This window comes from Hibiscus syriacus, unplaced genomic scaffold (assembly GCF_006381635.1).
Source record: "Hibiscus syriacus cultivar Baekdansim isolate YM2019G1 unplaced genomic scaffold, ASM638163v2 tig00110890_pilon, whole genome shotgun sequence".
Taxonomy (NCBI): domain Eukaryota; kingdom Viridiplantae; phylum Streptophyta; class Magnoliopsida; order Malvales; family Malvaceae; genus Hibiscus; species Hibiscus syriacus.
The window spans coordinates 245,183-260,103 of record NW_024062900.1 but is presented as its reverse complement, the minus strand read 5'-3'; the positions used below and the strand labels follow the sequence as shown (position 1 = coordinate 260,103).

Genomic DNA, 14,921 nt, shown 5'->3' with positions numbered 1-14,921 from the left:
GATTAATTTTTATATTATTTAATTTTCAATAGAGTATATGATTAAAAAATTATATTATTTTGTGTTTAGGTAGGAGTACAACGTATGAAATATTATTAAGTATGAAATATTATTAAGTCAAAACGTTGGAGTGTGTGTTTTATGAATATTCTATTTGTTAGAATATTCGATAACTAGCTAAGGTTATGATTGTTTCAGCTATAATTAAAGAAAATGTTTAAAAAAATTAGTTTTTTTTAAAGAAAGCTAAAATATTTTAATTAAAAAAATAAAAGAAAATGATTTTTCATGAGCAAACATGCTCCAATTATAATTCCTTAGTAGCTTAGCTTTCTTGCTGTGGGGGCAATTTTCATGGGAAGATCTTGCTTTGGTTTTGCCATTTCTTGAGGATAATTTTCACAACCAACTCCCCCCCATTTCTTGCCCGTCTTCTGTTCCTCTCAAGTAAACTTCTCTTATATAATTTTAGCTCATGAAACCGGCTTTACCCCACAAATTGCCTTATACTTTTGGTTATGGCTGATATTGATTTCCACCCAAAACCCTTAAAGCTCTTTGGCTTCAACATCGTCGAAAGCACCGCCGACGATTCGACCAAACCTCCACCCGGATTTCCAGAACTCGAACCGGATGCCCGTAAATACGAGTGTCAATACTGTTGCAGGGAGTTTGCTAACTCTCAAGCCCTAGGAGGTCACCAAAATGCTCACAAGAAGGAAAGACGGTTACTGAAGCAAGCTCAAATGCTAGATGCTACGCGGAATTCCATGATATCGGCTTTTATGCGTCCGCCGCACCTCTTTCCCACGGCGATGCTACCGGCACCGCCGAAGTATCGTTCTTCTTTTTACATGCCAACTGGAGGAGGACGTGCCCCGTTGCATATGTTGCATGGTGGCACGTACCTTAGTGGAGCGCGTTTATATACAGGAGAAGGAAGGGAGACCATGGCAGCTGCGTTGTCCGGTGATGTCCATCGTACCGGAGTTTTCCGAGAAGGCGATTAAGAGAAGATGATGGTGGGGCTAAGATTGATAATGGGTTAGGTCTTGATTTACATCTTAGTCTCGGATAGTCCGTGCCATAAATATAATAATAAAAAACAATTATATTGACTTACTTACAACAAGTTTAAATTTTATAGAATTGAAGTTGTTAAGTGTAAATTGTTTTGTTATCATCTAATTTTTATCGATCTCTATGAACTTTTTAATTTCTTGAGTGACGCAATTATGTACATGGATTTTTTTTTAATTGTACAAACAAAGATGAACATATTAAGGAACTAGTTCGATCAAGTTAATAAAAATGGGCGCAATACCGAAAATGAAATATTTTCCATCTGAAAGTATAGAATATATTCGAATTCGAATATCTCAGGCTAAAATATCCTACGAATTTATTCGATTATGCAATTGTAATTTTCTTTGTATTACAATATTTCCAGCCAATGGCTATTTGCCATATGTCATGTTCTTTTGCCGGGCCTTATTTTTGCCCAAACTTAATCCATAAAATCTTGAAAAGGACCATTCCCCACCGAAAACCCTATTTATCTAGTAAAAAATTTAAAGGCAAAAAGTGAAATTAAAAAAAATTAGGGCCATAAATTATATAAGTAAAAAATGGGATTGAAAAGATTAGGTGCCTCAATTATAAAGGTAAGACGAGATTAAAAATTAGGGGTTTATATTATAAATGTAAAAAGTGAGATTTAAAAAAATCAGAATCAACAATTGTAAATGTAAAAAAGACATATTGAAAATATAAGAGGCCTCAATCATAAATATACAAAGTAAGGATCGATTATAAAGATAAAAAAATAAAATTAAAGAAAATAAAAAAAATATAATAGACAAATTAGGGCCCTATAAAAAATAGTACACCCCTAATGACCTTTGAATACATAAGTTTTCTTTACTCTATCAACCTTATTATGGTATTAGAAGTACAAATTTCTTTTGTCGAAAAACTTTCTCAACAAGGATTCTCATTTAAATGATCAGTTTGATCATGGGAGAAGGCCATCTTATCTTCATCAGTTCGATAATCCCGATATGCTTCTAGTCATTCAGCCACTTGCCACTGATAAATACAATAGTCATTCAGCCACTTGCCACGGAGTCAAATTACTAATGGATCCTTTTACCTCCTTTCACAATTTAGTTATATAAGAAGAAAGTCAAAGAACTATGAAGTTTAGCAATCTTATTACTGAAGCTACTTTTACTATTAAAGCAAACTATAATTTTTTTTACCGCAGTATGATTGGACATATCAAAGAAAATGTTAAAAACTTTATGGATATCCTCCTAGTTGTAACTCAAAATATTGTCTTCTAGTAATAGTAATATCGTTTCAAAATACATAAATTTTCTTTACTCCATCAATCGTACTAAACACCCCTCGTAATAATTTAGGTTTCTAGACATTAATTCAATTGAAAGTAATAACTAGCTCTTCTATATCGTCGCATAGTATACCCCTACTAATAAATAAATAGTTGATCATGTGACATATACTTGATTCTAAAAATAAATAAATAAAAAATGTTGATCAATATGACCATAAACGTCATAATCAGCGGCGCTAGTTTGTCAAAGAAATCGAACCATGTATAATGATAATGCATGGGGTGGGTGACAATTCACACCCCCCAATCAACAGTTTTACGTACCCACGTTGTCTCCTTCCCATAATGATCCATTATCAACTCTCTAGTTTTCGTTCTTTTAAATGTATGTTTGGATTTTAATTAGATGAATATCTGTTAGTCCAATACAGTTCTGTTGTTAATCCAATGTAGTTTTGTTTCAAATTAAATTACATTTTAATCGATGCGACATTTTTCCTTTTATTTTTCGACTAAACCTCTTCCAAAATTTAGTAATTCTATTTGAAGCCTCTTAGTCCTTTGATTAAAGGGTTAATTGCATTATACGTCCTCAAACTATAATCCTCTTTTAAATTGGTCCTTAAACTTTTCAATACTCTGATTTCATCCCTAAACCATGACTCTTGATTTACATTGGTCCCTAAAATTTTGAACATTCTAAACTCATCCCCAAACTTTGATCCTCATTTTAAATTAGTCCTCAAACTTTTGGACATCCCAATAACATCCCTTAAATCACTTAAAATTTTGGGGTTGAAATTAAAATATTCAAAAGTTTGGGGACCAATATAGAATTAGTTATGGTTTGGGGATGGAATTGGAATGTTCAGAATTCTATGGACTAATTCAGAATATGAAGTATAATTTAGGGATGAAATTATAATGTTTAAAAGCTTGAGGATTAATTTATAATAAGAACCATAGTTTGAGCACATTTAATGCAATCAACTCTCGAGTAAATGTTAAGTACTTTTTAATCTCTCAGGGTAATTAATAATTGAATTTAATCCTTTTCACCATAAGTTTTTTTTCTCCAAAATTTCTTAATTTTATCAAGTCTCTTCTCAAGTCAAATACATGAATGGTCTCCGTGAGTTACTATATACATGGTTATAAGATGTAAATATAAAATAAATCGTTAAATTTTAATTTGATTAACATAATAATTTGTTATAACATCTTTAGAACTATGAATTTAAATCTATTTTAAAATATATTATACTTTGATATATGCATCGAGAAGATTTGTGACACTTAACAACAACAACAACAACAAAACTCTGATTCCCATATGCAATGGGGTAAGGGGGAGGTAGGGTAGTAGGCTGATCCCAACGCCAGGTTGAGAGCAGCTTCCGTGGAAGACCTCCGGCAGTCAGAAAATTAAAAATAAAGATAAGATACAAATGCGTGTATAAATAAATAAATACATAGATAAACAGTTTTCATATGCAATCTTGCTATGTGCGTCTGTAATTGGGAGTAATCCCTGTAAATAATTCCCTGCAAATAATTCCCTACATAGAAATCTCTGCATATAGACTGAAAATGTAAGACCCAGCTAAATTTAAAAAGAGGAAACATGAATAGAAATGATACACAATAGTCAATAATAGCAAGCTACGAGAAGGAATAACTTCAAATGAGTTAATTCTTAAACTAAGGCAACACTACTCCGATACCCTAGTTCTAAGCCTTCATACATTTCAATGACAGAAACATGTATAAAGTAGAAGTCATGGAAAGTACTACAAAGACATTAAAAAGAAGACAAAGATGTTACACCCTATGGCTGTGAACCGCACTACTCAACTACCCTGGTCTTAAGTCTCCATACTTTCCTATCAGAGGTCATGTCCTCAGTAAGGGCTAATTCCTTCAAATCGGATCTCAAGCAGTCTTCCCACTTCCGTCTTGGTCGTTCTCTCCTTCTGACACCGTCGACTGTAATCGACTCTACCCTCCTGACCGCATCCGACGGTTGTCGCCTAAGGACATGCCCAAACCACCGTAAATGTTAATCTCTTTAGACGTCTTAAGTTTGAGCAGCGACATCTGCAACGTGTGTACGTATTGTTAATAGATTAAGAAAATTATGAATATATTTTTTTTGAAAGAAGCAACTAATTTTATTCAAAAGAGGAAATATCTCAAATTACAATAAAGATTTACAATCACAATCGTAAATTAAGCACATAATTAGGAAAAGTTTTTATAATTATTGAAAATAAACTAACAACTTAAAATTACATAAGGACCATACAAGGAAAGATTAAAAATCTAACCAATAAACTCGAACAAAACATAAATACAAACAGATCTGATCTTATCGGTAAACAAACCACAAAAAGGGGATCAAACTATTGAAACCCATATATAAACCACAAATCAAACTTGAGCGACGTAAAAAGCTATCCACAAACGCAAATCGGGTATCCAAATCCAATCCAAGGGTCCAAAGTAGGGAAGATCAACAAAATATCAGATAACGCCATCTTGATCAGTCGTGGCGATATCAAATCAACCCTTAGAAAAAAGATAAATGAAAAAAGCGTCCAAACAATAAAAAAACATGCCAAAAAGCATAAGAAAACATGCCATAAAGGCATATGAAATCGTGTCATACAAGCATACTTATTGAAAATAAAAAAAGAAAAGAAAAGAATATATGATATGATATAAAAAAGAAAAGAACAATAAAGATTATCGGCGGTCGGCAACCAACACTAAAGTTGATACCGCCACAGATCAACAAAAACGAAAAAGAAAATAGATGAGTGGCACACCAATGAGAGAAAACTAGGTTTTTTTCAATATGTGTACTCAATATCAATTTGAATTAAATTCAACTTTGAATATATATTACTTTAAAATTATCACAAAGGCCACTCAAGTGGTCCCAAGTTCGTGCTTCGACTTGGAATCATGATAGAGTCACCACCCAGAAAAATTATCGGATTTGGGAGTCGATTACAATCGGGGAAGGATGAGCACCCCCGAGTCATCCTTTCGGTACCACATGATTACTCGGTCGTCTTAATTATAAAAATTAGTAATTTTAAATAAAATTTAAGATCGATCTAAATTTATTTACCTTTGACGATTTTATGGAAATTTAAAGGGTTCCTAAAAATAAAATTCACGTTAAGAGGAAAAAAAGAAATAGAGTAAATAAAATAAAATAATAAAAAGATATTTAAACATTGCAAAATAAAAAAACAAATTAGGGTACCAATTTAAATAAAATAGAAAATAGTAAAAATGACTAAATTGAATTAAAACAAAGTTCAGTGATCGATTTACAGTAGGTGACCGAATTGAATTACACTTCGAAGCTTGGAGGACTGCAAAAATAATTTAACTATTAGCTAATTACATCTAAACCCTCTTATAAATATGCTCAAAACTCCCATTTTTCCTCATTTCAACATTTTTTCTCAAACTCCCCATCCCAAATCCTCTCTAATTCACTTTCCCATCTCTCATGTCGAAATCTCATTAAGTCACCACTCGTCGTTCGTTCGACCACTACTCTGGCCACCACCTCTTTTGAAAGCTCTTTTCTCCATGACACCAAATCCAACCTCCAAACCTCCAAAAAATGAACCCAATCGTGTAAATCTACGAAGAAAACCTTCGACCCTTACCCAACTTGATGGTAGCCGTTCAAGTTTCGACGGCGAATGGGCTTTCAGATGATGTCTCTCAGCTTTCGACGGTGTCTCCTCTCTCCGTGAGCAAAACTAAGTATCCTTCTCACTTTTTTGTGGGTTTTTGTACCTTCGAATGTTGATTCCCCTATTCGTTTTAGGCAGGGGCTTTTATAGCCAACTTGGGGGAGACAAAATCCCCTTACTCCGGTGGTGTCACTATCTTGAATCCACGAGTTTGATTTGTTGATAGAGGATTACTTCCTCTTTTGTTTCGATTTTTGTTGAAACATGGAGGGGTTCTTTTTTTTTATCGACTTGTTTCATTGTTTTGGTTTTGTTGTCGTTTTATGCTTTGGTCGTTGGTCAATATTGTCTTATATGTTGTAAGCTGACTGATTTGATTTGGTATTTGTTTCGATATCCAACCTCAGGGTTTTTGTGTGATTAATTCCTTCCATTTTTGTGCGACGTGTGGTCTTCACGCACTATTTGGTGCTCGATGGTTGTAACACCCCATACCTGGTTTCGAAGATTAACCCGAATACCTGAGCTTACATTAGATTCTAATCATTTTGGATATAACAAAAACCCTAAACATGTGTGATAAGTGAAAGTAATTTAAATTTAAAACATACATCACTTAACACATGGCAGCAACCAAAAAGAATATCACACAATATTTACACGATTTGATATCTCGAGATAATCGTCATTTACAATGTAGGGATAATTCAAACATTTCACATCACATGCTTGTTCAAGTTAAATTCTCATTTTAAATTTACCAATACTCATTATTAATCATTAACTAGTAGCATGCAAATTTTTAAATTAATCGGATGTCAAATAGGGACCTAATTGGACATGCTCAATTTAGGGACTAAAATGTAAACTTTTCAAAATATAAAAATAAACCAAAAATATGAAATTGAAGGTTCCACCATGGAATTATTGTTATTTTAGAGATATATAAAAAAATTCAATCAAATCAGACTTAAAACAAAGCTTTAATTGCAAAATCAAGTTTCTGGATCATCCAATGACTTAGGGCACTCTTTAGGTATTTAATTAATGTAATTTTACCAATTTTAATCGAGCAAATAATGAAGGGATTTATCCTTTGTAAAACAGTGAGTTTGGGATCGATCATTTGGGGAAGTGATCGATCTTTTTATGAAAATGCATACTAATGTATATGAACATGCATCTAATAGGTCATGGAATCGATCCTAGGGTCTACAAACATGCTTGGAACCCTTAAATCACTTAGAATATGTCGTAATTATATATGTAACATGTTTTTAACATCATTTAACATAACATACAAGTATTTAGTATCCAAAGTCAAATATTGCATGGAAATTTAACTTAAATGAAAGTTAATTAACCATTTTGTGTATTATTAATCGTTTCATGCTTCCTAAGAGTCTAGCATATTATGTCATCCTATTATAACTTGTCTAGGTGATCAAAACATGTAGTTAAGGGATAAATCATACTTTGACAAACTTAGTCATACTTGGTAATAGGGCACAACATGTAATCCAACATGAAACTCATCATTTCATTTTTCATTCAAGAGTCAAAGGATAATATAATTCATTATATGTCACTTATGCACTAGAAAGGGTCACAAGAACAAATCAACTTAAAGCTCAATTAAGGATCCCATATTTCCTCAAAATAAAACCAAGATTCAAAATAACTTTACAAAAGTTCCCTTTCTTTGATCACCACCAAGTGCCTTACCCCTCAAGCTATTGAGTCGAAAAGTAAAAATATGAAAAATATTAAACATTCAAATATGATGCACGTGCCAAGGCTAAAGGAAAGCATACCTAAATTACATGAAACCTTACTTGTTTTTATCTTAATGATCATATCTTAATGTCATGCTTCAATGTTCACTTAAGGCATCATAAATGCATACAAAAATCCATATTATAATCATGCTTTACATCATCACATACATTGCATCAAATGACACGCACTCATGCACAATTACCTTTTCAGCAAAGTCACATATTCCACATACATTGTTTCAATTAAATATCATTGGCCTTTGTTAAAAGTACAACTCATTCATTGGATAAACGGACTCTATACAACTCTCATTTTATTTGTGGACTCACATAGGTTCAAAACCACGAAATTGCAGAGCAAAGCTTAACACCCAACCTTACCCCGTGTCTTTTCGGATCATATCTCAACGCATCAACCGAACCCAGTATAACTCGATCACACACACATATAAAACACATAGAGTACTCTTTCCTAGGCATGTCTTTCATATCTAAAGGTCTCATTAAGAATAAATAGCCAATTAATCCGAGTTACCAAGACGGTTGTCAATGATGCATAGTTTTTAACATATATTAATTCAAACTCATTTTGAAACACAATCATAATTGGTTGTCATGATCAACCCACATTATGGACATCAAGATGATCGAATTGTCCAAGCACACATTCACACTTAGAGATAGTTGTCATGATTAACCTCATACTTATGGACAACGAGAATGTTTGACTCGTCCAATCACACATTGTAACATCCCAAATCAGGGTCAGTGACTAAATTGCAAATTTTAAAAATTATGTGCTCGATTTTGAAACAAGTTAAAAGTTCAAGGACTTAATTGAGAATGTTATTTAAGAGGATTATCTGGTAAATATGAAAAGAGTGGAAGGGTATTATGGTCTTTTTCCTTTAAAAGATATTTTCTCCCCTTTTATAAAAGTGAAAACGTGGGAAGAGAGCTATCTGGAAGCTTTCTTCTTCTTGCTTTCTCTTCTTCACGTGAGGCTTAGCTACAATAGGTAAGTTGAGTTTTTATAGTTATTTACTTTAAATATTAAGTGGATTTTGATTCTTTGGGTATTAAATAAGCTTAAGGAAAGCTTATATGGGATTTAAACAATAAGATAAAGGAATTAAGAATGAATTTGTAATATGAGTTTTAAGATGAAATTTTGATATGGTATGGTTGTTGAAGTTTTATGGATGAATTTGACTTGTCACCAATCTAATTAAGAAGTATGAAGTGTTAGAATTGGAATTAGAACACATTGAAAATTTAGTGTGATTCTTGAATGCCATGTAAATAATGGAATTTTGGATTTAAAGAAGTGATTATGGAATAGAAATGAGTTTAAATATGTGTATGGAAGTTAGGAATATTAAAGCAAGTAAAATATGAAGGTTTAAGCAGAAATGAAGGGAATTTCGAGCTCAAAATGGGATTTCTGGGCTAGGGGAATCGATACCCATTCAAGGGGAATCGATACCCCCTCAAACGAACATGGAATTCCAGAATGCCAGAGGGGAACCGATACCCCCACAGTAGGGAATCGATACCCCCCTAAAGGAAAATGAAAATGTTGATTTCTTAAAGTTGTTTAAGCTATTAATATCAAGTTATAAGGTTAGATTTTGATAGATTACCTTAAATTGTATATTTGTGTAGGTACCGAGCCTAAATCAGTTCCGGAATATTTGGCAAATAAGATCGATCAAGAGGAAATATGAGAGATCGGTATTAACTTAGTGAGGCCAGGTGAGTGCATCTTATTTTATAGGATTATAAGGAAATTGGACTTGTGATAAGTCTATTTCCGATAGTTATTTTATTATGCATGAAGTGTTGATTATAAGTAGATGAATGACATGAAATGTATGTATGATTGATTATATGAGCTGATATGTTTGTATGTGTTATATAATTTATGTAAGTATAAAGAATATGTCATATGATAAGATCTACATGATATATAGAATTGAAAATATATGTCTATGAAGAGTTATAAGAGAATCTACATAATTCATATGATAAAGGGAGTATAGGATTATGAAATAAAATATGTAAAAATAAAAGAATATGATGAAAGTGAATCCACGAAAAATGATAGAAACTAGGTAATTATGTGGAAAGGTTATATGAATAATAGGATTATGAGTTGTACATAGTGATATAATTAATTATGAGAATTTAATATAATAACGTTATATGATTTAATGTGAATTGAAAGAAACTAAATAAGATTGAATTATAGAATGAAATGAGAATGCTGTATCAATTAGGAAACTTGAATATGGAGTGATATGAGAATTTTATAGGAGTTATATGAAATTGAATTAAGTAAATTGATTAATTTGTATATAAAAGAAATAATAGAAGTAATATATATATGTTTATCAGTATAAAATAGGTTATGTAATATAAGTGCATACCAAGGAATAAAGAATAAGATAGATGATGCGATGTAAATTATATTATGAATTAGTGATATAGGAATGTGATATAAGTATGTAATAAAACTTATGTGGTGTATGATAAATATGAACATATGAGAAGACGAGATAAGATAAGTAACTTGTAATAGGAACTATATGACCATAAATTATGTAAATTAGAAATGATTTATGTAAACATGTTTGATATGTATTACATGTATGTGAATATAAGAGAATAGAGCATAAATCATATGAAAAGATATAATTCCTATGATATTACCTATGTGAATATATAAGAATATATAAATGTATGATGATATGAAAAAGGGAACTAAGTTTAATGATGTTGAACCCTATGAGTAGAAGTTATGTGATTATAAGTAACATGATTATATGATCACAAGATATGATACATGATATGAGATATATGAAAGAGAAAATATATGTTATATGAAATATTATATGACTACGTGATTATATGAAAATGTTCTACGCGTAGGTAAACCATGTGTTTATATGTATATGGATATGTGATTTATATGACAATGAGCTATGTGAAAGGATTACATGACTATGTGTATATGTGAATGTATGTTAACATAAATATTAATGCCCATATTATGTGTCATGAGAGCTAGGGGTATAGTTGGCATGCCAAGAGTCGAGGGTCTATGTGGTCCTTCGGGACATATATGTATTCTTTGGAACATGAGTGAAGTCTGGTGAGACACATACTTGATCATTGGCATATGTATATGATTCTTAAGGAATGATATGTGGTCCTTCGGGACATATATGTATTCTTTGGAACATGTGTGAAGTCTGGTGAGACATATACTTGATCCCTAGTATATGTATATGATTCTTAAGGAATGATATGTGATCCTTATGGACATTATTATATGGCACTACGGTGCAATTCTATGCGGCACTCCGGTGCAATTATATGTGGCACTTCGGTGCAATTATATGAGCTGTGGTGACAGCATTAGTGCACAACCTCTATGTACTCGTATATCTTTAGTTCTCACATGTGTATCATGGGCTATTAAATAGATAATATTAATAAAAATGAATATGATATTATAGTTGCCTGGGTGTACGTGTTTTATGATAGTATATATGGTATATGTTATATGATATACATGAGTACATGTTAAGGTATATGTGAATAAGTATAATTAATTGAAATGATGATATAATAATAAGTTTATAAGATATATGATATGAACATAAGAGATCATAGGAACATGAGATAAGAGATATGAATGATAATGACATATATGTATGTATATATATTTGTTACATGTAAAAGTATGAGTTGTATGAAATGATAGTAGTAATTGTTTATGCATGATTATTAGTTACCGTTTACCTTATATGTTTATTGCCTCACTAAGTCTTCGACTTAGCGTGTGATTGTTTCACACGTAGGTTACAGAAGCAAGAAGATAAGAGAAGAAGAGTAAGACATGTCAGCACCTCCCTTACAAAATTTCAGATCAGAAAATAGAGGATTTAAATGTTTTTGGTTATTTTGAGTATAGTTGGCATGTACTAATTGGTTGAATTAAATATGCTCTGATTGATTTTGGTTATTGTGGTCAGTTTATGTAACTAAACCGCTTTTACTTTAATGAAATGTTTAAAAATTCTTTGAATTTTGTCAAGAGTCAAAGTTTGAAAAGTCAATGTGACACCTCATACTCGTATCCGGGTCGGATACGGGTTGGGGGTGTTACACACATTCACATTTTATATAGATTTTTGGAAAACATTTTCAAAATTTTATGCATCATTTGCAACGCATCACATTCACATTTCATATCAATTGTACATTTCCAATTCACATCCCATGAATCACAATCTTTCAATGTACCATAATTCATAGTCACAATGTCATAACATATATACACTAATAATGATCACATGCTTCCATTAAACTATAGCTTATGCTCGACATGCTTTAATACTCATGGTTGCAAAAACTTGTTCCCAATTCATCTTGATTCATAATTAATGCATCATAACTCATATGATTATTTCAATCACATTCTTAACTCATATTCGACATGCTTTTATACACATGCTTATAATGATAATTCGCTTTCAATGTTCCATAAGTCATGTCTCAAGATACAATGTTCACATTGATCACATACTTTAATCTACACATCATGAATTCACAATCAATTATCAACAGCAAGTATACCAACTTAGAACCTAAAATTCAGAGTTCACACCTCACTAAACCTTCATTCAACATTGAACAAGTTCATCATAAGTGAATGGACAAAAACTCACCTCGATGTCACAACCATACGATTCAACCCTAAACGCTAACCAAATGACCACCAACAATTGATGAACCAATTTTACCCTATCATACACACCTTAGGCACCTTATAAATCAATTCAACATGTCACAAAAACATCTAAAATAGAGCAAAAAATTATGCTTCTAAAATAGAACGAAAATCAACCGAAAGATCGACAAATCTTATCGAAACAACTCTCCAAGCCTCCGATCCAATCGACATTACTTTTCCCCAAAAATAACTAATCAAGAAAATTTAATATCATCATCTAAACTCATATAGAACCCTCTCAATTGACATCGATTAACTCAAAATCCCGAATTTTCAAAAAACGTCGAAATCAAGCTTGTTTTGAAGAATTCTACATCGAAATCAAATGAGATTGAAAAACTGATTTAGTATGATAATAATATCATCAAAAACACCTTATTCAACCCAATAAAACCTTAAAAGTGATCAATAAAAATAGCACATTAAATACCTCCGAAAATCACTTTTAATTCACAACTTCTCTTTAAAATAATTGTTCAATTTAAATCATCAATCATCTTTAATCATTAATCGTTGAAGCACAAAAAGAACCAAGGAAGGAGCATCACCTTGCTGGAAAATGAATGAAAGAAGAAGATCAGCAATGGCAACACCAAAGAGATCAAGGAAAATCAACAAAGAAGAAAATGAGAAGAAACAATCTTGATTGAAGAGAGAAAATCATGAAGAAATGAGTAAAAATCAATAATAAAAAAGGAATAGAAAATGAAGAAGAAAAGTTTCATCCATTAGAGAGAACCTGAGAGAGTTTGGGAGAAAATACAAAAGTGTTTGAATAAGAGAAAATGAAAGGAACGGTTAATGAAAAATAGAAATGAAAATAAGCAAAAATTAATAGAATGAATCCATATGGAAAATTGGCAAAAAGAAGAATGATATGGTTAAGAAGGAGGGAAAAACCATCCACACAAGCCTGGTAAAATAAGCTTCATAGATTTTTTATTTTTGATCTTCTACAATTTAGTCACTAAAAACACAATTTCCAATTAATTCAATTTAGTCACCTTGTAAAACCAAATTATAAATTTCCAAAAATAAAAATCAATAATTCAACCCCTTCAACTCATTTTAGAAAATATTTATCAATTAAAAACATCGATGTTAATATTTTTATCAAAAATCTGTAAATCGACCTGATAGCTGACCTGAAACTACCGACCCAGATTTTGGGATGTTACAATGGTGCTTCTGGAACATTCATGGGATCAATTTCTGGTTGTTGGATTGAGTCATATCTAATGGCCTCGATCGTCGTGGCACTGGCTTCCTAATGTTTAGGGTTTTATAACCCTAATTTACTTTCATCTCAGCTATTGATTGCCTCCTGATCGTGTGGTCCTCATCTATGTTGCGCCCAACTTAATGATGAAACCCTAGGGTGTTGGGTTAAACACCCTAGGTTCTCGGGTCTGGGCTTGGCAGGCCTGTTTTGTAAAACTTGGTTTATTGGTTCAGGCTCATCGGATTTGGGTCTGCTTCCTGGATTATTGGAACTTGACCCTTACCGGATTGGATTGACTGAATTATGAACCCAAAAAAAGTGAAATGAATTAATAGAAATAAATAATAATATAATAATATTAAATAATAATAGCAGTACTTATATTTTTGAAATTATATTATATATATTTTTAAAAACTATAATGTAATATATTTTTAAAACTTATGTAACATGTTTTCAAAAATATTTTCAAAAACTATATACATATTTTCAAAAACTATGTTATATATGTTTTCAAAAACTATATATAATATGTTTTTAAAATCATACTATATATAATATTTTTATTTAAAAACTATATATATATATATATATATTCAAAAATTATATTATATATTTTCTAAAAAACATATATGTATTTTCAAAAACTATATAATATGTATATTATATCAACGACTTATGCCATAGGGAAGACTGATTGTGAGTCTAATACGTAAGGACGGAAAGGTTAAATCAAGACAAGAAAAACGAGAGTTGTCCTTTGTTTTTGTGCGTCTAATATCCTAAACGTATAATGCCTCCCAAAAGATAAATAAATGTAATCCTAAATGTATAATGTGGCTTTTAGCTTTGAATAGGAAGAGGATATGAAGAAGAACCACACAAGGCGGGAGGAAAAGGTCCCTTTTCTTGTGTATGTATTTGAAATTGTTAGAATAATGACAATTCGCAATTAATGTCTTTGTCCCATTTCTTCTGCTTTTATCTCTTCAACTTGTAGCTTGAGTTTTTAGTATTTTATATATATATAAAATTCAAATCTAAT

The 14,921-nt window shown here is 31.5% G+C and overlaps 1 protein-coding gene across 1 annotated transcript; it reads left to right on the top strand.

Moving 5' to 3' along the window:
* The first annotated feature begins 437 nt into the window (after positions 1-437).
* On the top strand, positions 438-1,075 carry LOC120144666 (zinc finger protein 6-like). The gene has a single exon (XM_039158691.1). It carries the CDS (start codon positions 519-521, stop codon positions 1,008-1,010), a length of 492 nt encoding a protein of 163 aa, XP_039014622.1. The 5' UTR covers positions 438-518; the 3' UTR covers positions 1,011-1,075.
* Positions 1,076-14,921: the final 13,846 nt, after the last annotated feature.

What these genes read in the sequence shown, in the direction of transcription:
- LOC120144666 (XM_039158691.1), top strand. Translation starts at nt 519, where the DNA reads ATGGCTGATATTGATTTCCACCCAAAACCCTTAAAGCTCTTTGGCTTC.